General features: G+C 36.8%; 4 protein-coding genes across 5 annotated transcripts; 1 reads left to right on the plus strand and 3 right to left on the minus strand.

Annotated features, from left to right (window-relative positions):
- Window positions 1-11,219: 11,219 nt before the first annotated feature.
- On the minus strand, window positions 11,220-11,738 carry LOC132309666 (uncharacterized). The gene has a single exon (XM_059807954.1). The coding sequence runs from the start codon at window positions 11,736-11,738 to the stop codon at window positions 11,220-11,222; it is 519 nt and encodes a 172-aa protein (XP_059663937.1).
- A 4,270-nt stretch (window positions 11,739-16,008) lies between these two features.
- Window positions 16,009-17,178, plus strand: LOC132309667 (olee1-like protein). The gene is made up of 2 exons (XM_059807955.1): window positions 16,009-16,177; window positions 16,793-17,178. Exons 1-2 carry the CDS (start codon window positions 16,009-16,011, stop codon window positions 17,176-17,178), a joined length of 555 nt encoding a protein of 184 aa, XP_059663938.1.
- Window positions 17,179-19,769: 2,591 nt separating this feature from the next.
- Window positions 19,770-20,754, minus strand: LOC132309668 (exopolygalacturonase clone GBGA483-like). Its single transcript, XM_059807956.1, has 3 exons — window positions 20,700-20,754; window positions 20,263-20,615; window positions 19,770-20,141 (listed from the first exon to the last, which is right to left on the minus strand). Exons 1-3 carry the CDS (start codon window positions 20,752-20,754, stop codon window positions 19,917-19,919), a joined length of 633 nt encoding a protein of 210 aa, XP_059663939.1. The 3' UTR covers window positions 19,770-19,916.
- A 3,326-nt stretch (window positions 20,755-24,080) lies between these two features.
- Window positions 24,081-26,615, minus strand: LOC132307492 (polygalacturonase-like). Of its 2 annotated transcripts, XR_009482248.1 has the most exons (3): window positions 26,069-26,615; window positions 24,658-24,716; window positions 24,081-24,558 (listed from the first exon to the last, which is right to left on the minus strand). XR_009482248.1 is itself a non-coding variant. In XM_059805277.1 (2 exons), exons 1-2 carry the CDS (start codon window positions 24,775-24,777, stop codon window positions 24,364-24,366), a joined length of 315 nt encoding a protein of 104 aa, XP_059661260.1. In that variant the 5' UTR covers window positions 24,778-26,062; the 3' UTR covers window positions 24,081-24,363. The 2 variants fall into 2 exon arrangements, 1 of the variants encoding a protein (XP_059661260.1); XM_059805277.1 differs by lacking the exon at window positions 26,069-26,615 and having other exon boundaries at window positions 24,658-26,062.
- Window positions 26,616-27,900: the final 1,285 nt, after the last annotated feature.

A 27,900-nucleotide genomic window follows, 5' to 3' on the forward strand; every position in this document is an offset into this window, starting at 1 on the left:
CACATGAAAAACATTGTGAACCTTATCCATCTGTGGTGGCAAAACAATTCTATAGGCAACTTCTCCTACACGGTCCAAAATCTCAAACGGTCCAATGAATCGCGGCGACAACTTGCCACCCTTCCTGAACCTCATCAAACCCTTCCGTGGAGAAACCCGCAGAAAACATGGTCTCCCACCTCAAAAGATAGCAGTCGTCTTCGCTTATCTGCATAGCTCTTTGTCGGCTCTGAGCTGTGAGCAATCTAAGTCTGATCAATTTAATCTTCTTAGAAGTCTCGAGTACAATGTCGGGTCCTAAGGCAGCTGTCTCGCCTACCTCAGTCCAACAAACTAAAGATCTACAGGGTCTTCCATACAATGCCTCAAATGGAGCCATCTCGATGCTTGCTTGGTAACTATTATTGTAGGCAAACTCAATAAGCGGTAGATGATCTTCCCGACTACCACCCAAGTCAAGCACATATGCCGGAAGCATATCCTCCAAGATCTAGATAGTACGCTCTGACTGGCCGTCTGTCTGTGGATGGAATGCCATACTAAGATGCAACGCTGAACCAAACGCTGCTTGAAGTCCTTCCTAGAACTTCGAAGTGAACTTAGCATCCCTATCTGAGACAATGGTTACTGGAACTCTATGTAACTTTATAATCTCCTTCACGTAAAGATTACCAAGGGCCTCTGTATCATCTATTGCCTTAATAGGCAAAAAGTGAGCCGTCTTGGTCAGTCTATCAATGATGACCCATACGGCCTCGTTGCCTCTCCGTGACCTTGGAAGACCTGTCACAAAATCCATAGCAATCTGCTCCCATTTCCATTGTGCCACAGGCAATGGTTGCAACAACCCAGCTGGTCTATGATGCTCGGCCTTCACCTGTTGATAGGTAAGGCACTTTGCCACAAACTGTGCAACATCCTTCTTTATCCCATTCCACCAATACTGACGCCTCAAATTGTGATACATCTTAGTACCACCTGGATGAACTGCAAAGCGGGAAGTGTGAAACTCTCGAAAGACGTCCTTACGACAAACTGTGGGAACCACCAACAAACCCCTGAACCGTAGACCCCTATCTGCATGTAAGGTCCAATCTTTCACTGTCTCACCACTGGAGATTAAAGCGTGAATGGTATCTAAATCCGAGTCCTGTCTCTATGACTCAATCACTTTTACAAAAGAGTAGGCTGAGCCACAAGACTAAATAAGAATACCGGTTTACTGCAAATGTTATCATCAACACAATACAATCCCATCTCCGCCAGATCATTAAGCATCTTCCATTTCAGAATAGCTAATCCGGCCAAAGATCCACGAGATTTCCGGCTTAAGGCATCTGCTACCATATTTGCCTTGCCCGGATGATATTGCAAATCAAAATTGTAATATTCCAATAATTCAACCCATTGTCTCTGGCTGTTATTCAAGTCCTTTTGGGATAAAAGGTACTTGAGACTCTTGTGATCCGAGAATACCTCGAATCTCTCACCATACAAATAGTGTCTCCAACACTTCAGGGCAAACATGACTACTGCCAATTCCAGATCATGAGTAGGGTAATTGTACTCATGAGTCTTTAACTGTCGTGACTCAAAAGCCACTACTCTACCATCCTGCATCAACACACATCCCAAACCATCACGTGAAGCATCACAATAGATCACATAACCCAAGCCACACTCAGGTACCACCAACACTAGAGTTGTAGTCAATTTTGTCTTCAGCTCTTGAAAAGATGACTCACGGGCTTCATTCCACACAAACTTGATTCCCTTTCGGGTCAATCAGGTCATAGAAGCTGCCAAACGGGAGAAATCTTTTACAAATCTCCGATAGTAACCCATTAGACCAAGGAAACTCCGGATCTCGAAAACATTCTTGGGTTGCTCCCAATTCAAAACAGCTTTAATCTTTGATAGATTAACTGACACTTCACCTTCCGAAACAACGTGTCCCAAAAACTTCACTTCTTGTAGCCAAAACTCACACTTCTTGTATTTGGCATACAATCGGTGTTCTCATAAAATCTGTAGAATAGTACTCAGATAAACCTTGTGCTCCTCCCGAGTCCGTGAGTACACGAGAATGTCATCCACGAAAACTACTGTGAAGTTTCCAAATTTTAGGATGTTTGAATTTTTTGAAATTTTGTTACCACAAGGGTATTTTTGTCTTTTCACTTATCGACGGGATTGTGGTTGGGTCTAAGTGTAGTCTGTGCATCTTAATTTTCATGGGAGTGTAACATTTAAATTATGGTGTAATTTTATGTGTGTGGTGTAGACAATGGAATAAAGATAAAGTGAAAAGAAAATAATTTCAAGTGGAGCCCACCACTAACTCAAAATAATAGCCTAGACTCTTTTTTTCTCTCTCATTTTCTTTCTCTCTCCCCACTGAACTCTCTCTGCTCTCTAATTTTCTTCATTCTCCATTTCTTTTAGAGACCAACCTTTGAATCAAGGTATCTCACTCATTGTTTGTCGGAATAAGGTGCCGTTTGAGGCAAAACGACGAGTGCGACAAGCTCTACGTACTAGTACCAACAATTTCCAGCTTTGAGCTCTCCTTGTAGTTCAAATTTGAGACCCATTTTCTAGGGTTTTGGTGCAATTTTGAGATAGGGGCATCTTAATCCACTCCTTTCTTGTTCTATTGTGAATTATGACCCTATTGTGTGATAATATGCTTAATTTGAGAAAATACTTGCTTCCATAATGTATAAATTATGTCTAGAGAATTTCATTACTTTGATTATAACTTGTATCATGTGAATAACATGTTTAGATGATGACCTTGTTGTGTTAAATGTGTTGATAATTTAATTGAGGATGTTGAACATGATAAATGCCTAAATTTGTAGTGATGATGTATTGGAAAGTTTCTAAATGTTAAAATGTTGAATTTTTATGTCTACTTTGTGTTAAAATGCTATAAATGATGTATGAGAGCATGTTTATTTAGATTGTGCCAAATTTTCCCTTTATCATAATATTTTAATCATTTATACATTCATGCACATGTCATTGGGATGCATGAAAAGGGAAGAATTGGTCTTGAAATGAAAATGGGGGATTTGGGAGATGATAGTTTTTGTGAAATGGTTTTGACAAACCCGGTCGCTGCGGAGTTACCAACAGGCCGGAGGTTAATGTAGCCTAGAGGGAACTAGGGAGAGTACCCTAGCGTGGTTGAGCTATTCGGGCCCCTCGATGGCGCTGCGGAGTCACCAAAGGCCTAGGGATGGTAGCCAATCCTTCTCTCGTCGCGGCGGAGTTACCAAAGGGGGTTACATTAACATTTGGAAAGTGATGGTTTTGAGAAAGAAAATGGGGAGTGGCATTAGCATGTATTGCACTTCATTGTATTGCATTGATTGTGTTTGGAGTTGACTAGTATGTTGTATTGATTCCCTACGTTGCATGACCCCCATTTCGTATTGGCCTATGCTTTGTTTAAATTCACTAGGACACAAGAATTGTGTCTTAAGTGTCACCTACTGAGCTTTACACTCACCCTATCATATATATCTTTTTTTCAGGCCTTGGAAAAGAACCGATGGACGACAACCGACCTCAACCATGAATGTTGCTAGAGGAACATTTTGTTACTTTTGTACTAGACTACACTTTTGTATACTCTCTATTTTTGTAAAACTTTGAGTTTTAGCAAAGGGTACCTATTTTGTTAACTAAGGAAATGTAATTTGGATCATGACGATGAATTTCAAATAATGTATTTTGGGACTGTAATCATGATAATTTGGATTAATTAGTGTGTGGATGTTCCACCATGAGAGGAACTATCTTGAGATGTAATGAACGGATGAATGGGATGCTGAAGTATATTATTTGTTTTGTGTGTTGGGACAGGTTGTTGAAGGACCATTTTTAGGGAAGGTCATGCCGAAATTTTTGTGTAAATGGTTTCAGTTTAGGGTTGTTACAGAAATGGTATCAGAGCCATGGTTCGAAAACCATAGGACGACGGGTAGTGGCTTACCTAGACAGAGTAGAAAGTTGACGTGTAATAAATGTGTACTTGTATTTATGTGTTCACTGTTTTAAGAGGCATGCCTACTTGTTTACTTGCTTAAATGTTTCTTTGTTTACGTAAATTACATGCTTACATGTTTACAGTTCTGAGAACATGCTTAATTGTTACATGCTTATGTGTTATATTTGGGTAGCATTAACTTAATTGATCCATGAATAGGTGTTATATTCTTAGTGTGTCATTGTTTAGCAGGCGCACTTTCATGTTGAAGTAGTTTCACGAGTTGTCACCGATGGCTAGGAAAGGTATCAGTGTTGTGGGCAGGAGTGATGTGAAGAGAGCGATCTTTTAAGTCCGGCTTGATTTAGATGCGTTGTTCCCTTGGAAATCTTTTCCCTAGGAACTAGTAACGATGGAAGAGTTTGATTGTAGGACGTGAGGTGGTTTGCAGAGTATGACTTGTGAGGTTCTAGTGTCGTGCAAGTTAAGCAAGGTTGGTATTGAGATTTTAATCTGGAGTTCATTGATATTTAAGGTTGAGAGTTTATCTCTTAGATTTTCGTTTTGGGAGTAAAGTTGAGGTTGATCTCGAGTTGGCGATGGGATGAGTAGGTTGTACCTTATATTTTGATTTCCAGTGGGGAAGACAAAAGTTTAATGTGAAGTGGTTTGGTGACCATAGAGCGTTGGTCACAGATTATGTTGAGCTAGGATGTGGAGTGACCTCTTAGGTTCGGTGGCTTGTTCTATTTGATTTATTTGTTTTGTGGCTTTGTGGGCGGGTGTGTGTGAGCGTGTGCAGGTGGCACCAGAAGGCTACCACACTGAGCGAGCTACGGGCACACAAATTAGGTGAAATCGATGTGGACATTCCATTGTGTTGGTTGGTATTCACGGTGGTTGGTTAGAAAATGGTGGTGTTGGGGGTGTATGAGTTGCGTACCCTTTTGTTTGAGTGGATAGGTCAGTTGTAGGTATGACTTGAGTGTCTAGTCTAATCCCAATGAGAGACCACTATTTTGTAGTTGACGTAGAGTATAGCTTGTGTGCTTGACCATTTGGCTTAGTGTTTGTTGTCCCTTTTAGGAGTTGTTCATGTAGCATTGCCGCGTAAGATTTTTAATTTTCTTGATTGCGGAGTACTGACTATGGTGTCGGGTAGCATAAGTGAAGTGTGTTTTCATGACGGGTTAATGTCACTTTTGAAGGAGCATATGGTAGTGGAGGTTTGTTATTTATAAAGGATCGGAATTATGAAGTTATTTTGGGAAGAATGATCATGGAGGTATTAATACTTTAGATTCTTGTATTGAAGAGTAAATCAGTTTTGGGGGTGACTATAACATTCAGGGAGAAAGTGGTGATTAATTGCATTGTTGACGGTTTTAAGGAGACAGTTGGGTGTCCAGCATTTTGGATTTTTATGCTCATTCTTGTTTGAGGATCTAGTGGCATGACACTGCCGTATGGAGATTCTTTTTAGTGATATATATAGCGATCGTTATGGGGAGTATCAAGAGCAATGGTTGTTCTTTAGTTATGATGGTATTGTCTTGAGGATGTTTGAGGAAAAGTCGTTTAGTGGTGGCTTAGTGGTCTGGTGGATTGATAGGTTTGAACGGGTGTTGGAATAAGTGACAGTGGAGATGTTAGGATGTCATGGTATGATGTTTAGTGCTGATGAGCATGATGGTTTCAGGTAAGATCTGGGGACGGATTAAGGATTGTGAGTTAGTTATAGTGTGTTGTTAGATAGGTGATTAGGGTTATGTGTCAGTTGAGGTGATTGGGGACAGTTTAGTCTTTTGAGCTAGTGAGAGTGGTGTTGCTAGATAAGCACTTTTTTTCTTTAACGAGTCATGGGTTGATGTGACTGACGTTACGAGTCTTGTTCCTTGTGTTTTTGTGACGTGAGCGTTGGTGCTCTTATCTGGTTGGTTTTGGCATGTATAGGTGTTGCGGGGTAGCATATGTAAGGTTTCTATGTTGACTGTGTATGACGGTTTGTTTGTGGCAAGGTCGCCTAGAGTTGCGGTCGTAGTTCTGTATATGCTTCTTAGTTGGTCCTTCTCCTTGTATATAAGGAGTTCGTTTCATCTTAAGTGAGATTGGATGTCCATGGTTGGACGATTGATGAATAGAGTGTGACAGGATATCAGGTGCATTTAGGTGCGAGTGGTAGTCTCTTTGTTTTAGTCTTGACTAGGACGTTAGTTGTTACGAGTTTTATCTCTGTCTAGAGGTCGTGTGCGTTTGTGGGTGGACGGATTTGTGAGCGGGTGTTGCTTCATTGAAGGTCATCGATTGAGGTTTTGATTGAAGGGGTCGATTTACTTCCCCGGAGGGAGGTATAGCCTTTAGTTTTGCAATCTTTGTTTTGAGAATGGTTTAATTGGTAGGATGTGAGGCACAAATTGCCGAATGAGGATTATGTTTCTGATGATTGGTACTATTGGCGATGACTAGAGAACGTGTCATGAATTACAATTGAGGATAATTAAATGATGTGGCATGACTCATGTATTTGAATGTTTTCAGAAGGGATTGATTCTAGTAGTGTCTTGAAGATAAATATTAGTATTGCTTGGGTGTTATACAGCTAGTGAATGATTAAGGGATTTCATTTAGGAATAATGTGAATGGTTGACTTTGTCTTGAGGATTTCAGCACGAAATGATTGTATTGGGTGTTTTGACAAGTTCAGAATCGAATCGAATAAGGTTATGAAGTTGATTACGTGTTGTGGACGATATGAGGTGACTGAAAGACTTTTAGGTTGATTGATGATTGGGATATTGGCGATGTGTTACTTTGGCTTGTTATAATTGAGGCATGATTAGAGTTTTTAGAGCTAATATGTGATTATATTGTTGTCGAGGTTATGTAGAGTGACAGATTGATTAGAGAGTGGGTTTCGTGGTTGTTTTGTGGATTGTATAGGGTTGTGTTTGAGGTTTAGACCTGAGGACAGGAATGATATATGTGTTGAGGTCGGATCGATAATGAGAATGGCCTGGCCAACCATTACTCCTGAATTAATCCTTCTTTGACACGATGTCGGGTCAAAGGTCAATGATTACTCCGACTTGTTGGTGATAGTGAGAGTATGGTAACAATGTGGACTTTCACGATTTATCTAGAGTGCTGAGAGGTGTTAAATGGTATTGGGTGTTTGATAGCAGGTTAGTGGTACAATCATTGATTTTTGAGAATCTTGTTTTGAGGATCTGTGTTCAAAATGCAAGGTGATGCATTTTATTGTTTTGGTGACTCATGATTATATGATTATTGCGAGATTCATCATTTAGTTATCCTAAGGTTGATCAGTATGATAATTATTGATTAGTGTGGTTGGTGGTCATTGTATGATGATGTAGTTGTATAGTCGTATGATTGATGACAGGTGTTGGTTTGGCAGAGATGTGTTGATCTGAGGTTAAGTCTGATCCTCATTGGGGCCTGGTTTATCCTTTAAAAAGAGTGAACGGAGATAGAATGTTGTCATTATCGGGGGTCTTGTGACCATTTTTCTTTCGAGCCTTGTGTAGCAGTATAGAAAGGACCAATATTGGTTTTAAGTCAAGTATAGAATTCAGTAGGTTTGGTGATTAATGTTGTGAGTGATGAGTGCTCTCATAGGGTGGTGATCATTGGGTTTTTGGGCGGCAGAGCGTGATTGTCTATTGACATCCGGTATCAAAGGCAATAATGTCGGTGGATTCATAGTCTCGGAGTTTTGTAAGGTGTCCTGGGAGAGTGTGTGGCTGTTGTGCTTTCTTCTTTAAGGAGGGTAGATTTCGAGGACGAAATCTCTTTAAGGAGGGTAGATTATGAAGTTTCCAAATTTTAGGATGTTTGAATTTTTTGAAAATTTGTTACCACAAGGGTATTTTCGTCTTTTCACTTATCGACGGGATTGTGGTTGGGTCCAAGTGTAGTCTGTGCATCTTAATTTTCATGGGAGTGTAACATTTAAATTATGGTGTAATTTTATGTGTGTGGTGTAGACAATGGAATAAAGATAAAGTGAAAAGAAAATAATTTCAAGTGGAGCCCACCACTAACTCAAAATAATAGCCTAGACTCTTTTTTTTTCTCTCATTTTCTTTCTCTCTCCCCGCTGAACTCTCTCTGCTCTCTAATTTTCTTCATTCTCCATTTCTTTTAGAGACCAACCTTTGAATCAAGGTATCTCACTCATTGTTTGTCGGAATAAGGTGCCGTTTGAGGCAAAATGACGAGTGCGACAAGCTTTACGTACTAGTACCAACAATTTCCAGCTTTGAGCTCTCCTTGTAGTTCGAATTTGAGACCCATTTTCTAGGGTTTTGGTGCAATTTTGAGGTAGGGGCATCTTAATCCACTCCTTTCTTGTTCTATTGTGAATTATGACCCTATTGTGTGATAATATGCTTAATTTGAGAAAATACTTGCTTCCATAATGTATAAATTATGTCTAGAGAATTTCATTACTTTGATTATAACTTGTATCATGTGAATAACATGTTTAGATGATGACCTTGTTGTGTTAAATGTGTTGATAATTTAATTGAGGATGTTGAACATGATAAATGCCTAAATGTGTAGTGATGATGTATTGGAAAGTTTCTAAATGTTAAAATGTTGAATTTTTATGTCTACTTTGTGTTAAAATGCTATAAATGATGTATGAGAGCATGTTTATTTAGATTGTACCAAATTTTCCCTTTATCATAATATTTTAATCATTTATACATTCATGCACATGTCATTGGGATGCATGAAAAGGGAAGAATTGGTCTTGAAATGAAAATGGGGGATTTGGGAGATGATAGTTTTTGTGAAATGGTTTTAACAAACCCGGTCGCTGCGGAGTTACCAACGGGCCGGAGGTTAATGTAGCCTAGAGGGAACTAGGGAGAGTACCCTAGCGTGGTTGAGCTATTCGGGCCCCTCGACGGCGCTGCGGAGTCACAAAAGGCCTAGGGACGGTAGCCAATCCTTCTCTCGTCGCGGCGGAGTTACCAAAGGGGGTTACGTTAACATTTGGAAAGTGATGGTTTTGAGAAAGAAAATGGGGAGTGGCATTAGCATGTATTGCACTTCATTGCATTGCATTGATTGTGTTTGGAGTTGACTAGTATGTTGTATTGATTCCCTACGTTGCATGACCCCCATTTCCTATTGGCCTATGCTTTGTTTGAATTCACTAGGACACAAGAATTGTGTCTTAAGTGTCACCTACTGAGCTTTACGCTCACCCTATCATATATATCTTTTTTTCAGGCCTTGGAAAAGAACCGGTGGACGACAACCCACCTCAACCATGAATGTTGCTAGAGGAACATTTTGTTACTTTTGTACTAGACTACACTTTTGTATACTCTCTATTTTTGTAAAACTTTGAGTTTTAGCAAAGGGTACCTATTTTGTTAACTAAGGAAATGTACTTTGGATCATGACGATGAATTTCAAATAATGTATTTTGGGACTGTAATCATGATAATTTGGATTAATTAGTGTGTGGATGTTCCACCATTAGAGGAACTATCTTGAGATGTAATGAACGGATGAATGGGATGCTGGAGTATATTATTTGTTTTGTGTGTTGGGACAGGTTGTTAAAGGACCATTTTTAAGGGAGGTCATGCCGAAATTTTTGTGTAAATGGTTTCAGTTTAGGGTCGTTACAACTATCACAAACTGGTCCAAGTAATCGTGAAAGACGCGGTTCATCAAGTCCATGAATGCCGCTGGCGCATTAGTCAAGCCAAAAGGCATAACAAGGAACTCATAGTGTCCATATCGTATACGGAACGCTGTCTTTAGGATATCCTCATTCCTAACCCGCAACTGATAATAGCCAGACCTCAAATCAATTTTTGAGAAACAACTGACTCCCCTCAACTGGTTAAACAAATCATCTATCCTTGGCAAAGGATATTTGTTCTTGATGGTGGCATGAATCAACTTCCGGTAATCAATGCACAACCTCAAAGAACCATCTTTCTTCTTGGCAAACAAGACCGGTGCGCCCCACGGTGACACACTCGGTCGGATGAAACCTTTCATCCTCAAATCTTCAAGCTGTTTCTTCGACTCTTCTAATTTAACTGGTGCTATACGATACGGTGCCATAGAAATCGGCGCGGTACCGAGCATCAAGTCAATAGTAAACTCTACTTCTCGGTGTGGAGGCAATTCTGTCAAATCCTCTGGAAACATATCGAGAAAGTCACGAACTACCTCCGGATAGTCTTCTCCCATAGCATCATCTTCTTTGGCCAGAAGGCTAGCCAAGAAATAATCTCCACGACTTCGTTCACGAATTCCATACAATGATGAAGGCTGGGAATCACTCTGATCTCCCACGAAAAAGAAACAATCTCCTTCTGGAGTGCAAACTATAACTCTCCCTCTGAAACAATCAATCGTGGCATGAAAGAAAGCCAACCAATCTATTCCGAGAATGACATCAAAGCTAGTCATTTCCAAGAGGATAAGGTCAAACACAAAAGTCCGTCAGACTATCACAATGGAACAATCCCGAACAACTCGGCTCAAAGACACTGAAACCCCAACTGCCGTATCAACATACAACGCCTGATCCATGAAACTGACCTCTAACCCCGATGTAAATGTAAAAGATGATGACATGAAGGAATGAGATGCACTAGAGCCCAAAAGAATGCAAGCCAAAAAGAATACGAGCCCAAGAACTAAACACTGGAAAGATACCTCGAAGAACTGACGGTCCAGAAGATGTATCAGCCGGTGTGAGTACGAAGATACGGCCTTGCGGTGCTTGTGCCTGAGAACTGCCACCCTGAATGCTGGACTGCTGCACTGGTACAGTAGGAGCATCCCTCCTAACAGATCGTGAACCCTGAGAAGATATAGCAGGTTGTTGTGGTGGTGGTGGTGGTCTAAAACCTGACTGAACTGTAGCCGACTGTGACGGCCTCTGTCGTGACCCTTTGCCACTACTGGTGCCTGCTCCCTGACTCGGACAGTCTCGAATCAAGTGACCCTGCTGGCCATACCCATAGCAAGCCTTTAGAGCTGAAGAAACTGAAGACGATCTCATGGGATAGCTGGACTTATAATGTCCGGGCTGCTGACACTGAAAACAAACAATTCCATTTCTGTCAGACCCAGTTGGTAAAGGACTGGTAGGAGTAGATCGTGTGGACTGCTGTCCCTGAAACTGAAACGAACCACCCTTGTTCTTCTTCCAAGAAGATCATTCTGAAGGTGGCCCTGCACCTTTCTTTTGCTTCCACTGTTCTTTTCTTACATCCTTATCTTTGATATCAGCCTCAAGCATCAAAGCCCTCTCTACTGCTTCAGAATAAACCTTGATGAACTGTGCCATTATCAACGGCCTCATTCTGTCATGAAGACCGGAAACAAACTTCTGAGTCTTGTCAACTTCATCTGTCACCATTTCCGGAGCAAAGCGAGAAAATGAAGTGAATTTGTTCTCATACTCTGCCACTGTCATATTGCCTTGGATAAGGCCAAGGAATTGGTCTTTTAACTCCCATCTTTTAGAAATCGAAAAATACTTTTCATAAAATAGCTCCTTGAACTTATCCAAACTCATTTCTTCCACCTTTTGCCGATTCGTAACCGTCTTCCACCAGAGCTTAGCGTCTTTAGAAAACTTGTCAGTAGCTAGGATAATCTTTAAGTGATCCTCTGTCACATCCATTAAGGTCAACTGAGTCTCAACTTGATCCATGTAGTCGTCTGCTACCATTAGATCCGCACCTCTTTCAAACATAACTGGCATCAACTAAGAAAACCCCTTAATGATCTTCAGACGCTTTTGCGCTAGTGTCTCCTCAACTTGAACTGTAGGTTGTGGTGCCGACTGCGACTGAACAGCAATGGTTGCTCTCACGGCATTTTGCAACAAACAATTCAACTCCAGTGCTACAGAACCTTCACCCACTTCTACAGGTGCGTCAACATTATCCCTCCTTGTGGGAACATTTCTCAGGGGAATCAAGTCTCTAAGAAGGGTGTCCTCATCATTTAGCTCCTCCGGATTGGAGTTTGAGCTCTCGCCAACATCGCCCTTAGTTGACCTAAGGCCAAGTTCCCTTTGTTCCTCACGCCGTGACATCATGCTATAAAATGAAAAAATGGTTCAAAAACATGACACTAAGGTCCACTGTGGGTGACTCAACATGAAATGATGTCGTACCAACACTTAACATGCAAAACTAGACAAGAAACACTTTAACATAGCATGTAAGCACGTAAGCACTTAGACAATTAAGCATGCTTGTTCAAGTAATACAACGCATAGCAAGTAGTCAAATAAGCAACGCAATCAACACCCCATGTAATCCTATGTAGGCCTCTACCCGTCGTCCTAAAGGTTTTCGAACCAAGGCTCTGATACCATTCCTGTAACGACCTGAACCCGGGGATCCGAACCGTTAACCGGGTCCTTACTCGAACCTGAGGTCATCTACGTCAAACCTAACATTTCAACTGTCAAAACATGCTCATTAGGATCAAAGTTTAAGCTTTCCCAAGGTTTTAAGTAATTTTCCGGAATAAAAAATGGATTACAAAGGAAGAAGGAACAAAGAAGACCCAATAGGCACACTTCGGTCGACCGAAGTGGAGCTTCGGTCGGCCAAAGTAGGCCTTCAAGAACCGGTCGACCGACACACTGCTTCGGTTGACCGAAGCTGAGATACCGAGAGCATGTGAAGGTTTCGGTTGATCGAACCCTATTTCGGTCGACCGAAATGGAGATCCCGAGAGTCTACAAAGGGGTTCGGTCGACCGATGCATTATTTTGGTCGACCGAAATGGCTTCTTCGAGCCCTGCATCCTGAAGCTAACCTGCTATACTTTGAAATGAACTGAAATGGTTATGGAAAGCTTTAAAATGATTCTAACGTGAGCTAAACCATCAAAATGAAACATTTCAAGGTCATGAACACGAGTACTACCACTCGATCATCTTACAAGATCATTTATTACAATTACATGACGTTAATTATAATGCATACATTAGTTTCATTTACATCAAAACAAATACTAAATCTCATACTTGAGTTACAAGGCCCTGAATAATAACATTTGTTACATTTCCAAAACAATAAACATACAAAAGAATGGCCTAAGTATAAAACAGCAAATGGTCTTCTAACAACTTTCAAGCTTGCGGTGGATCATCATCCGCCAATTCCTTTCCATGACCTAAAAAATGTTAAGTATAATGGGGTGAGCAAATTGCTCAGTAGATGGTACTTAAGATACGCCTCTTGTGTCCCCATGAATCCATACAAAGAATAGAGCAATGGGAGAAGGGAATCATATAATGTCGGAATAATACACAACATAATAACAAATTTCAATATAACCAATACAATGCAATAAAATGCAATGCATGCCAATGTCGTTCTCCATTTTCATTTCAAAACCATCACTTTCAAACGGTTAATATAATCCGCCCTTTGGTGACCCCGCAGCGACACGAGAGAAGGATTGGCTAGTGTCCCTGACCCTTAGTACCCCCGTGGCGTCATTTTGGGCCCAGCTAGCTCAACCATGCTAGGGCAATCTCCCTAGTTCCCTCTAGGCCATATTAACCTTCCGGCCCTTTGGTACCCCCGCGGCGACTGAGTTTTCACAAAACGAATTCATCAAAAACAATTTCCCCAAAATTCCCATTTTCATTTCAAAAACAATTTCCTTCATGAGAACCCAATGATAACGCACATGTATGTGTCCCATGCTTTCAGTGTCATAGAATTTAGAGAAATTACATTACACGATTAAGCATATTCCATTTTCATCATCTCAAGTAATTTATCAATACATTACACATAACCAAACAACATCTAGCATGCTTTTCACACCAAACAACTCATATACATAATCATGTAGTTTCTAATAACACTTAGAAGATTTTTAAAATAGTTAACTTTCAAATTAAACATGCTTGCAACATTTTAAGAGATATAATTCACCAAGGAGCAAGATAACATGAATTAAGAACCTCTACCTCAAGTCTCCAAATTCGAATGCACAAGGGAGTACCAAAACTGAAATTGTTGCTACCCACGCGTAGAGCTCGTCGTGCTCTCCGTTTTGCCTCAAACGGCACCCCAAATTTCCAAGTATTGAAGATGGGATCAAGATTTGAAGTTTGGAAATCAAAAGAAAAGAAAAATGAAGAAGAAATGAAGGAGAGATAGAAAACCAGCGGGGAGAGAGAAAATAGGAATAGAAATGTGGTCTCTAGACCACTTAAACAATAGTGGTGGGGCCCACCCATTTATCTTTTCTTTTCTCTTTTTCTTTTTGCTTTAATTTCCACACCACACACATGAATGCATCACATACAAATACTACTTAATCGACATAAAATAAAATGTATGAAATGCAAGTGGACTCAACTAAAATCTCGTACGCAAAACGTGAAAAAGCGAAAATGCCCTTGTACCCATGAATTACCGAAAAAATGAAAAATGCTGAAAATTGGAAACGTCACAGTTTCCTCGCTAAAAATCCTAGTGTCATCTCTCAAATCTTATTTACTTTACTTGCACTTTATTTTTGTTTTGTGGTTTGAATTTAGTTTTATTTTGATAAAATTAACATAAATAAAAATTGGATAAAGGAACAAGTTAAATATATTAATTATCCTTCTAGGTTAATTGTCCATATTATATTTCACAACCATTCCACTGCGTACAAACTCACATATACTAACAGGCTTTTTAAAACATGCAAAGCCCAAAACCCGACCCAATTAATAATTGTTATATAAATAAATATTACCGTATTAGCTATAAATTTTCTTTTTTCTTTATTTTGATAATTATAAATTTTAACAACATTTTTTTTATTATGATCATTAAATATTTGACTATACTACAAAAAAGTTACAAAATTTATCTTGAATTAATTCAGAATTGTATTATTTTTTTTTAAAAAAATATGTATATCGGGGCGCCCTGACCCTAACCCATGCCCCGTGTTTGGAAAAAGATTTTTGTTTGTGGGACGGATTTGGAAAAAGGGTGCCCCGTCCCGAACCCGCCGAGTTAACACCCCTAGTAAGTCATTTTAACTTACATGGCATAAAATATTTTACACTAAAATATTTCACCAAGTTGTAAGTGCAACCGAACACCAAAAATTGCAAAAAATATTTTCCGGATAAACAACCGGAGCGGAAATTAGGCAGTAGGTTTTTGATTCAATAAGAAATATATTAGCTGATTTCAGAATGTGATACGAAAGTTCTTCTAATTATTTGGACATGAAATTTATTCTGTATTCTACTTTTTACTGTATATAAATTGAACTTGACATTCCCTGTTAGACAACAAATTTTTTTTTTCTCCATTTGTTTTGATTGGTTCATCACCTGTAGTTGTTGTTTCCATCTAACAAAAAATAAAAATAAAAATCAATTTAATCTTTGAGGCGATCTTCTTTTGCGTCTCAATGCATGTCCACCCATTAAAATTTAGGTCATTTTCTTTTAGCAATACCTCTATTTTGGGTTTATTTCATAACGAGTTCAATGAAAAAAGAAATATACTACTTGTAAAAAAACGCAGCCCATGCTTAAATCTGAAGAAGATGAAACAGAATAGTAATTTCTAAGACAACTAAGGGCTGCACAAGATGAAAAAACAGAGGCAACATAAAGCTGTCAACATTTATTTCATACATTTCTGAGGCATATTATTTTTTTATATAATCTCCTTTATAATTATTTGTTCTCATCTTGGTTTGTCAAAGAACTGAAGATGTTAGGGAAGAGGCAAATGTTATGAAGGAATCTGCCAGGTAAGAAGGTTGTTTAAAGCATTTGCCAGCGAAGACATAAAACTCAGCCATCAAATAACAGCTCAAACTCTGTCATGCTAAAACTCAGCCATACAGAAATAACCGCTCAACCTCTCTTTCTCTTATTCCCTCTCACCTCTTCCTTGTATTTAAGTCATTTTGATAACCTCCAATTCCAATACATACCAAGAGAAGTGAAAATGGCTAAGGCTGTAGAACTCGTTGCCTCTGCCCTCTGCCTCTTGGCCCTGTCTGGATTGGTCCACGGCAACGACAAAAACAAAGACAGCAGGTTCACCATCGAAGGCAAGGTTTTCTGCGACCCATGCCGTGTACAGTTCATTACCAAGTTGAGTCAATTCCTCGAAGGTAATTAAAATCATCAAATTCATCATGGTTATTTGTCTATGTCCCATATGAATGGGGTCGGCCATGTAAATTCATTTTCTATTCTTTTTTATTATACACTGTCCTTTTTTGTTGAATCTAAATTTTGTTGAAACCTTTTTAATTACTTGATTGTATATAAGCTTTTGTTGGCCTTTTTGTTGTTTAACTTCCAAACAAATAACACTTCCACTTTTAATCAAATTATGAACATGAAACCCATATAGTAATATATATATGTGTGTATGTAATGTAACACTATCGTTATTCAATGAGTGCATGCAATGAAGATATAAAAACTAGTGCAATATTACATACAATGTTAATGGAAAGACTTTTTGCACAAGTGATAAGAGTGTAGGGAAAATGATATTTAGGCGGAAGAGTTCACACTTTGCATCCATAGTGGGACATCTTGCAGATGCAAAGTGTTTGAAGGAAGACTTAAGTTAAAATGGCAATGTTCAAAATGTATTTATTTTTATTATTATTTTAATTTATAGATTGTAATATCATGTCATCAATATTTTTTTTCCATAAATAATCATGTCATCAATATATCACGAGTATCAATGTATTTTTTCCTTAATTGTGCAGGTGCAGAAGTGGTCCTGGAATGCAGAAATGTGGAGACCGGAAATGTGACATACTCCGTTAACGGAAAATCTGGCAAAGATGGGAACTACACTCTAAAGGCAGAAGGAGATCACGGTGACGAGGTTTGTGAGGTGGCAGTGGTGTCAAGTCCCCAACCTGATACATGCGGTGAAGCCATGGATGAAATAGCCCCGGTCACCCTCACCGATATTGAATCAAACTCCGATATTCGCTACGCCAACTACATCGGCTTCATGAAGAAGGACCCCGATGCCGAGTGCACCCAAGTGCTCGAGGAGTTGGGTATCTACCCTGATGATCCTGATGAGGATTATGCCGAAGATGATGTATCTGCTCCCGAAGAACCTGCAGCACCTGCCAATTAAATTAAATAAGCTAGCCACATTAATTCCATGCATGTATAATGCATTTGGCATTTGCACAACTTAATAACTTCTCTTGCATGTATCAACGTTCATGGTAATTTAATTGCTATATGTGCAATTATAATGACAACAAAGTACTTGAGTTGATAAATCCATTAAATGAATGTTTTGGCCTTAATTTTCTTTTGGTGGGTCACAATTAATTGGAGAGCACTTGATGAACTACTTATATTTTCATGTATTGCTAGGAATGTGTAAATTAATCAAGTGCCTTAATTTCCATATATAATAAGGTCTGTAGTATATATGTGGATAAATACATATCCAATATAATAATTACAGGAAATTATTAATCAAGCTTGAAAGTAAATATGTTTACCATTTTCCTTTCCTTTTATGGACAAATTAAGGGTTCATAATAGAAATGCATATATAAATAAATGCGACTAAATAACTTTTGGAAATTTAAAATAATGAGCTTCGCCATTATCTATCCTCGTGAAGCTAGCCTTTTGTTTAATATTTCCCACATAAGTGCTTCTTCTATATATTTTTAATTCTCCGATATTGAAATATAATAATAGGAACTAACCTTTGGTTCTCATTAAATCAGTTTCACTGCATGTTTAGCTGATTAATTGGCCAGTCTGCCACTTTTTGTTTTGAAATGAAAGATCCACATTATTTTGATAGAAAAATTCATACAAAATTTCTGTTTGTAGAGTATTCTTCTCTATTGAATGAAAATTAGAGAAGGAATAGACCACGAAAGGACTTGCAGGGGCAAAAGTTGGCCTTCTTCGCCCTCTAGATTCTAGCAATAGGTATTGATCTATGCCCTTAATAAAAGTCATTCTCTCTGGGAAGTGAAAGGTCAAATAATTAGAAATGCATTCACCCCTTTCTGTAAAGAGAAATGAATTTCATTAAACAATGTTTGACGTTCCATAAATATTTGAAAATCAAATAATTAATGGTTTATATAATGCATATATAATTGTTAATGAATGGATGTATATGGTTGTGTCATGCATTATATTTTATTATACGTTTAACAAATGAACAATAAGGCCACATGGAATGCTAAATAAAATGTAAAAACAAAAACAGACTACCAGTCTACCAGTGCAATTATTGATTGAATTCCTGAAGAATACATGAAAATGACAAAAATTAATAAAACAACATAAATAAAGCGCACTATAAGAAATTGAAGGGGAACTAACTGGAGAGGTTTGCTCCTCAAGATTATGTAGGGACAGAGCAAGGAATTCACCATATTAAACATCACAAAATAATTTTTGTTAGCTAACGGTGCACAAAGACGACAAGCCGAGAAATATAAGTGCAATAATGGTGTTGTATTCTAAATTCATATTGTATATAATACTTCTAATTCAAAAAACAACTGAAGTAACATTCGAAAGCATAAATTTGGACATTAAGGATTTTCTTGGCAACAAACTCTATCTTGCATTTTCGACTTAATATGAAATAGAGATATAAAAATATATTTTTGTGGTGTGATTTATTTTGAAACAAAAATATATTTGGTAACTAACTTGTTGTACAGTGTTTCATGAAAAAAAAAATTGAGTTATTTTTAAAAATGATGCTTATTATATATATATATATATATATATATATATATATATTTACAATTCATTACAGTTGTTTAACTACAATAATAAAAACAAGTGAAGGAAAAAAAAAAAAAAAAATGAGAAGGGTAAAAATAAAGGATTGATTGAATAAAGGGAATACAAAAATTTTAAAGAGAATCAATAAAAAAAAAAAAAAGAATCTTCTCTTTTTCACCACCCTTTGTTAGTTACCTTCTTAAGCAAGCAACTCTTATACTTTTAGAAGGTGCATCATTGGGTTGATAAGACTTTACCACCTAAGTGTATTTTCTCTAATTTTATTATTTATAGTCGCTAATATCTAATGTTTCCCTTAGATGTTTTTTATTTATTTTTCAACACTCTACTCCATACAAATTATTTATTTATTTATTTGTTTATTATTTGGTATTCGTTTGTTATAAAGGACACCACAGCCTAGCCTATATTTTGTCCACTTGACTCCAATCCTACTTAGTACATCATCACCATCTATCTCCCCATCTTCTTTGTAATATTTAACCAAGGTCATGTTAATTGGATGTTGCAAAACTTGGAGGTGTATCACCGGCTACTTCAACAAATCTCATGGAATGAAACTTACTTAAAAAGGAATTGACATGATTATCTTTTCTTTGGTTTTGATATTTGATCAAAATGCATAATCAGTATTTAGAGGCATTCAATAACACAGTACTTTTTCTTAATCAACTAAATGGTTTATGCCTGACTGTGTATATATGTGGTTATATATAAATTTGTATATATGTTTGCATCATTTTCTTTTAAGGAATTTTAATGTGGCTGATGAATCATACTCTCTTCAAACAAAACTAGCAAAAGTCGCAATGATTGAAGTCTCAAGGATAATAACCTCAATACAAACGTACATCTGAAAAATAAAACTGACATAACAATATAAATTGAATAATATTATAATTTTCAGTTGTGAGGCCCATCAGATAAATCCAATAAGCGTTTATTTATCAATAAACAATACACTGCTTTTGTCAACGTTAATATCATGCATATAGCATGAATAGGAGAAAATAAATTAGCGACTCACTAAACAACTTTTGTTCATCCTTCCTTTGGAGTTGATTAGAACCAAGAAGATTAAGCTCTTCCCAGTGCAGGATTTACTCTGCCAGAAGCAATTGGCTTAACATTTGTAATTTCGGACTTGGCAGGGCCTCCATTATGTGTCAGCTCAATGTCACCAAACTCCACATTTTCGCATGGCACATCCTTGCTACAAACAAGCTTGACAGCAGCTGGGGTTGAGGAGCTGCCTTTAATGTTTTTGAAGCTCACTTTGCTGATCTTAACTTTAAATTGAGGCTGAAATTAAACATCGAAAATGATTAGCAAATCAATGAAATTGTTAAGTTTCTTTGTCTGTTGAAAAAGAAAACAATATAAAAAATTAATTAAAAAATTGATTGATTTTTAGTCTATGTACCTTAGCTGGGCATTTAAATCTTGCATCGCAGTATTCTTGATCGATGATGATGGGGTTTGCAACATTGTCCATGGTAATACCGTTAAAATGAATATCAGAGGCGGTGCTAGGAGGGGATCCACTCCATCCATACATTGTCCTAGTGAGGGTGCAGTCCTTAACTGTAATTCCATAAACAGGTTGTTCATTTGGGTACTTGCCGAGACTTCCAATGCTGACGCCATGACCAGGTCCACATTTCACCTTTTCAATGTGAATTTGTTGGGCACCATCGCCAAATGATATGCAGTCATCCCCGGTTCCTATTTTTGAATCAAGGACTTTTATGTTGTTTGTACGTGCAATGTGGAGTACTCCACATTACAAGCACCTCGTGAAAACATATTGACGGCGCACATGACACCCTCGTCTATTATGCCCTTGTAAATGCTCTTAACTTTTTACGGGGACTAGCAGTGCTCGTAAAACAGTAAAGTACCAGACACCAGGCATCTCGTAAATAACTAATTCACGAAGAGTAACTGTACTCGTTCATAATTATTTTACGATATACTAGCCGCTCGTTAATAATTATTTTACGATGTAACTAGCCTCTCGTTAATAATTAATTTAAGGTGTCACTAACCTCTCGTTAATAATTAATTTACAGTGTCACTAATCACTCATTAATACATATTTATGAGATATGTTGCTACTCGTAAAAAACTTTTCTACAGGGAGATTCTATCCATGTAAATAATGTGTAAATAACATATTTATTTATTTATATTTAATAAAAGCACATTCAATTAATACTACCCAATCATCCACATATAACCTCTATATCGGTCACAATTTTAACTACACAGTACTTCATAAAGCTAACACTTTTCACCTGATGCTAACAACCAAATACATCATTGAACATATCAAAAGACAATTTTACAATTCATATACCATTAAACATATAAAAAGATTTCACAATTCATACACCATTGAATATATCAAAAGACAATTCATCATGGTTTAATGTGCCAAATTGCAAAAGAAATTCCAATGTTTGTCAAAAACACATCAATAAGTAAATCTTCACATTGTTCTTCAATCATTGGCACAACTTGACTTTCAGTTTTTCAGACACGTTCTCTATCTCATTGTCTATGGTACAAAATCCAAGCAGGTAGCTGCATCTTAATATCAGTATGCTAAGTTTTAAGTACTTGAAATGAAAAAAAAAAAAAAAAAAAAAAAAAAAAAAAACAGACGAGTACTAATTTTCATGACTTGTAGGCTTTAAAGGAAATCCAGAAAACCTACTTAAATACCAATGAGACAAAATTTTTAATCACTCATTTTGGTCAGGCACTAAAAGTCTAAAAGAAGCAGGACATAGTTAGCAAAGTGAGAACTGTATCGTTGCCTCATTGTTGCCATTGTTAACCATCACTTGTATTGGATGGCTTACAGATTACTTCTGTATGTGCCAAGTGTTTAAAACTCTTTATTTCTCCATATTACCAGATAACTATTGTACCATACACCTTCCCCTCACCCATCCAACATATGGTCCAAGCGAGACAGTACACTTAAGCATGAGTGAAAACTTATGCTCATTGATAACAATCAAAACTTCAGACCTCAGGTATGACTAATGATGGATTTTACATCCTATGGATGGTAAACTGGAGAATTTTTAATTTCTTTATTTTTTCTCAAGTAAATTTGATGTTACCTGATTATTTAATTTTTTGTTTTTATTTTTTGGCCCTCAGTAAAAGTGTATACATAACTAAAAAAATCAATTATAAAATGCTAAAAACAACATAATTAAATAGTCATAATGCATGATAGAGTACAGAGTACTTGTGCACAAGCGGAAACTTATGCTCATTGATAACAACCAAAATATTCATAATGCATGATATAGTATTTGGTTAAGAAGTAAAACATGCATTAATTTAAATTATTAGAAGTTGTACAACAACAAAGCTAGACTACTAAAGCTTAGTGCAGATTATATATCTAATTAAACAAATAATTAGCTTGACATTAATTACTCACTCTGCCATGAAATAACCCTAAAAATGAAGAATGTTTTACCCTGAGATGTAGATGATATATATATACACATACACACACAAACACACACTATGTAGAGATCGAGAGAGCATGCATGTGCAGTACTGATCCACTATATATATAATTTATACAGCTTCCAAATGCATATATTACTATGATATTATGTTCACAAGACCACTAATAAGATCACATAAGATTTATCTTTAAGAAGTGAAATTAATCCATAAATTGTGTAGTTCTTTCTTAGTAGATATATTCTTAATTTACTTAAATCCTCTAATATCTAATAATGAAGAATAACTTTTGAAGGGAAAACCCCTAAATAATCTATGACATGTAAAAGAAGATAGAATAAACCATTTCTTTTTAGTTTCATTTGATGATATATATACACAAACCTATATATATATATATATATATATATATATATTATAATTGGTAAGCTAAATACACCCAAATTGCATCATTAACTATACCATATGCACATAAACTCATGATTTTATAGTACTTGAATCTCAAAAGCTAAACCTCAAACGCTTTCTAAAGAGCAATCATGCATTTAAAATCCATAAAGATCAGCAACAAGAGTATTTTAAAATTCAATCACAGAAAAGGCAAGAGGGAGAAACGGAAAGAAAGAGGCCGGTTAGAGTTTTCTTGAATCAGAGAAAGGGAAAGAGAGAGGTTAGGGCTTGGGACGTTTGATGGATTAGACAGAGATTAAGGCTTGCAATTAGATAAGATAAATAGTATATTGAAATAGTGAAAGGGCCAGAGAGAGATAATTAGAGTTATTACCTGCCACGGGAAAACTGTCGTCGCCAACAATTGCCTACATATCCATATTCCGAATAAGAAAGCTGAATACAACAAAACTGATGGAAGGAGAGAGAGCTGTGATGACCGGTGATGGAAGAAGAGAGAGCTGTGATGGAAAACCAAACGGATTCAAAGATCGGGCGAGACCGGTGATGGAAGGAGAGAGAGCAGCTGAAAATGAGAGAGAGCGTTAGGGCTAAATGAAATGGGAAAGTGCATGTTTTACAGTACGTGTTAATTGGCCCCCCCAAAAAAAAAATGACGTAGTTTAGGTCCCAAATAGTAAAATGTTATAAATCAGCGGAGGGAAAAAAAAGGGAGGGAAGTAGTTTAGGGCCCAAATAGTAAAATGTTATAAATCAGCGGAGGGAAGGAAAAAAGTGGAGGGAAGGGAAATTTTAGCCTATTTTTTATCCTGTGAATTCACTATGTGGGAAGGTGAATTTCTAGCCTCCTTCATTAACGAGGCGCTTATATCCCGATAAAGTTAACCTTCGTTAACGAGGTGCTTACATCCCGTTAAAGTTGACCTTCATTAACGAGGTGCTTACATCCCGTTAAAGTTGACCTTTATTAACGAGGCACTAATACCCCGTTAAAGTTGACAAATGCCTCGTTAATATATGCATATATTAACGAGCACCTTTAACACCTAGTGAAAGCATTGTTTTGCAAGGACTCTATTTCCAACCTAGTGAAAGCGTGTGACAACTACAAAGAACCCCTTATGAACCTCGTCAAATGCAGTTTTTATGCAAAATAAATAAACCTAGTAAATACTGGTCATAAAAACACACTTTTCTTGTAGTCCATCAGTGTTTCTGCTATCTTGTGGTGCAACGATAAGTCTTTGAAAAGTCACATTATTGCCTCCGAAAACAGTAATATGAAACATTTTGGGGTCCTTGGAAGTTATGTCATTGATCATAGAATTGTTTACATAGCTGAACCTTACACCCTGCATGTTATATATCATCCAGTCACAAAGACGACATACAACTCATTAAGGAAAATTACATATATATATGGAACAAAATTAATTAATGTTTGAAATTTCATAAGCAAATATATATATATATATATAAATACATATATACATATTTATATGAATCTGCTTACAGAAGGACGTGGAGGGCATTTTTTCTTTGGGACACAAGTTTTCCAAGCTTCAGAACCGATGCCATCAAAAGTTCCACCACCTGATAGGCTTAAGCGGTCAACTTTTTAGAAAACAACCCAGGCATCAGCTTTGATTTGATTGAGAGGAGGGGCCTTCAGGATGACTTTGAGCTCAATCCCAATAGGGGCACCACAAGGACCTTGAAGATTCACCTGACTTAACGAAAATGTGGCTGCTGGAATTATAATTGTGCTTGCATTTCTCGTTTCACATGCCATTCTCCAAGCAGTCAATAGAGCCTAAAAACCAAGAATGAGTAATGAGTGATTGTAAACAAAATTATTTAAGTTCATAGGACTTGAACATCATATGTGTGTGTGTGTGTGTGTAGCACTCACCTGTCTCATATCTGCATTGGGCCTGGCACCAAATTTTGTTACATAAAAAACGGCTCCTTCTGCAACACGTGCTAGAATTAGCAGCTGAGAAATTGTCTTAAGACTTAATCTCAAACCCATTGTAACGACCCAAAAAATAATAATAAAAAATAAATATTAAAATTTCGGTATGACTTTTACAGAAAAAGTCCTACTACGACCTGCTGAAATACATATAAAATGCAATGACTAGAAATACATATCATGTTCCAACACACAATGCAATAATATACAACATCTCCAAAATCAACACATACATACAAAATGTCTCGTTCCTCCATCTCCTCCAAACAAGGAATCACTTTAATCATATTAAATTGCAATTTATGAAATATATTTATTTACACAAATTCTACAATTACAACACTATACAAGTTACACTTAATTTTTTTTTTTACAAAAGGTACATGATTATGTTTCTATACAAAAGACAACAAAATAAGAGTTCTAGTCCAATCTTAATTTGCGATGGGTTTTCGCTTGCCCCTTCTTTCCCTATACCTGAAAAATGTTAAAATAATGGGGTGAGCATAAGCTCAGTAAGAGGTGTCTAAGACACACCTTTTATGACCCCATAAATCCACGCAAAGAATAGGCAAAAAGTGGACAGGATCATGTCATAGGGAATGCACATCAATAACCACAACTACAAGCTTATAAATAATTGTTATTGTAACACAAATACACTAAATATGCAAATGAAATGCATTGTCATGTCAATGTCGCTCCCCATTTTCCAAAACAATTCATTTTCACCATTTCAAACCGTTAATGCAACCCAACCCATAGCATCTCGATCTATGGCGTCACAAGGAAAGGGTTGGCTAGCTTTCTCCGACCACATGGCACCTCCATGGCATTGTCTGGGCCAAGGTAGTTCAATCACACTAGAGTCTCTTTCCATTTCCCTCTATATCACATGAACACCACAGACCACTAGGCGCCTCCTAGGCATCCGATTTTCACAAACACTTTTTAAAAAACTTTTTCCAAAAACTACTTAATTGCCTTTTTTAAACAATCTTTCCCCCATTCCATGTCCAATGAAAATGCATAAATGCACCATGCCTCTTAAACAACATAATTCTTTATACATTTGAATTCTTAATCATAAACACAATTGGGAGAAAAATTATATAATACACATATCATGCTTCTTACTATATCTCCAGCAACTCAAATACATAAGGCATGGAATATAATCATTTAAGGCATGTTTTCTCATAAAATGACAACGAATACATAATTAAATATCACATATACAACAAATAAATTATTTTTACAAGAATCCATACGAATTGAGCATACTATACAACAATTCATGAAGAAAAATTCACAAAAATCTAAAAAAATGTGAATTAGAAACCCCCACCTCTTAATTGAAGAAAAGTCCCAAAATATGCCTAAAATTTCGAAATTCAATGGTGGCCAAATGGGACTTTGCTCCGATCAAAACATAGATCTCGACGCGCTTGTCGACTTTGCCTTCAGTGGCAAAGTCTAAATCCACTGTAAAAGAAATAAATCACTGGAATATTAGCGCATCAACTCTCAGCCCTTTCACTGCGTCTCGGCTCTGTGCCTGTGTGTCCTCAAAAATCTCGGCTCACTCCCTGTATTCTCTAATTCTCTCTGTCTCAATCTTTACTCTAATATTTCTATGTATCTCTCAAATTCTTTCTCTTCTGTTTGCTCACCAAAAAAAACTCAAAGCTCATACACTACACTTAAAAGGCCATTCTACCGACACAGTGCAAACAGCTCACCCTTAACCCCTTATCACTTATCTTTCATTCATCTGTATACACAACACAGAGCCATGTGTACAAAGCCAAAGTAAAAAAAAAAAATGTTATGCCCAAAAAGTCAGCACGTGGGACCCGCAAAGAATCAATAAAAATAAATAAAAATCAACTTTCCTTTCTCATTTCGCTGGCAATGCATCTCCTTGCTTCCTTAGCACACAATATATATATATATATATATATATATATATATATATATCATGAAACAACAAATCAAGTCCAACCCATTAGATATCTCAATTGGGTAAATCCAATCATAATTAAATAAATAATTATGACAACAAATCTGATTCTTTTGCCTCTCAATTCCCTGTTAGACAACAATTTTTTTTTTCTCCATTTGTTTTGATTGGTTCATCACCTGTAGTTGTTGTTTCCATCTAACAAAAAATAAAAATAAAAATCAATTTAATCTTTGAGGCGATCTTCTTTTGCGTCTCAATACATGTCCACCCATTAAAATTTAGGTCATTTTCTTTTAACAATACCTCTATTTTGGGTTTATTTCATAACGAGTTCAATGAAAAAAAAAAATAGGGTAAACAACACTAAACCCCCCTTTTCTATTTGGGTTTTGCACTAAACACCCTTTTTCTATTTTTTTTGTCAAAAAACCCCCCTCAACTATTCGAGGGTGATTTGACAGACAAAAGTAAACTGGGTAAGAATTGAAATAAAAATTGACTAAAGTGCCTATTAGGTTTGTTTGGACATATACTTTGTCTTTGATTATTTATTATTATTATTTTTTATTTTTTACAGAGTGTAAAACATTAAACTTCCCTTTCCTATTTGCATTTTGCACTAAACATTCATTTTCTATTTTTTTTACCAAAAAATCTCCCTTAACTATCCGAGAGGTGACTTAATAGAAGGATGTTAGTTGAATTGGAACCGATACTGAGTTTTTATTTTTTAGACAAAATTGTCCTAGTACTTATTTTATATATACCCATGTATCTATCCTCCACATGGTTTGTACATGTAAATGTGTAAGAAGTTACATTTGTCCACTCCTTTTAATTTTACATCATTCTTATGACCTTTTTTTTTTCCCCAAAAAATTGTCAATGCGTCTATTTGAAAAAGAATGAAAGCATTCACTATTACTTTTGTTTTAGCTTATGCATCTGGTGAGTGTTAAGTTCCAACAGGATTCTTTTTTTTATTTGATTTCTTTCATCCATTTATTTATACTGATGAAAAATTATCTCCAAGGAGAAAAGATCACTAAGATCATCCATCACGTGTACAAATATGATAAAAAATTTAGATCACCCATTTAAATATCATATATATCAATATTGTAACTCCAAAATCTTCAGATGCTCACATTCAGAAACTTACTTTAGGCATTGTTGAGGGTATAAAATTCTGCTATCAACTTAGAACTTTCACC

The sequence above is a fragment of the Cornus florida genome, unplaced genomic scaffold (assembly GCF_030987335.1).
Source record: "Cornus florida cultivar Cherokee Brave unplaced genomic scaffold, ASM3098733v1 CherokeeBrave_3.0.0_Hap2_Chr05, whole genome shotgun sequence".
Classification (NCBI taxonomy): domain Eukaryota; kingdom Viridiplantae; phylum Streptophyta; class Magnoliopsida; order Cornales; family Cornaceae; genus Cornus; species Cornus florida.

Excerpts from the sequence above, each read along its gene's own strand:
- LOC132309666 (XM_059807954.1), bottom strand. The coding sequence starts at position 11,738 with ATGGTAGCAGACGACTACATGGATCAAGTTGAGACTCAGTTGACCTTA.
- LOC132309667 (XM_059807955.1), top strand. The coding sequence starts at position 16,009 with ATGGCTAAGGCTGTAGAACTCGTTGCCTCTGCCCTCTGCCTCTTGGCC. Across the intron at positions 16,178-16,792 it reads GTTGAGTCAATTCCTCGAAG|GTGCAGAAGTGGTCCTGGAA; the intron begins GTAATTAAAATC and ends TTAATTGTGCAG.
- LOC132309668 (XM_059807956.1), bottom strand. The coding sequence starts at position 20,754 with ATGCCTGGTGTCTGGTACTTTACTGTTTTACGAGCACTGCTAGTCCCC. Across the intron at positions 20,616-20,699 it reads ACTGCTAGTCCCCGTAAAAA|TACTCCACATTGCACGTACA; the intron begins GTTAAGAGCATT and ends TGTAATGTGGAG. Across the intron at positions 20,142-20,262 it reads GATTTAAATGCCCAGCTAAG|CCTCAATTTAAAGTTAAGAT; the intron begins GTACATAGACTA and ends GTTTAATTTCAG.
- LOC132307492 (XM_059805277.1), bottom strand. The coding sequence starts at position 24,777 with ATGGGTTTGAGATTAAGTCTTAAGACAATTTCTCAGCTGCTAATTCTA. Across the intron at positions 24,559-24,657 it reads CCAATGCAGATATGAGACAG|GCTCTATTGACTGCTTGGAG; the intron begins GTGAGTGCTACA and ends CTTGGTTTTTAG.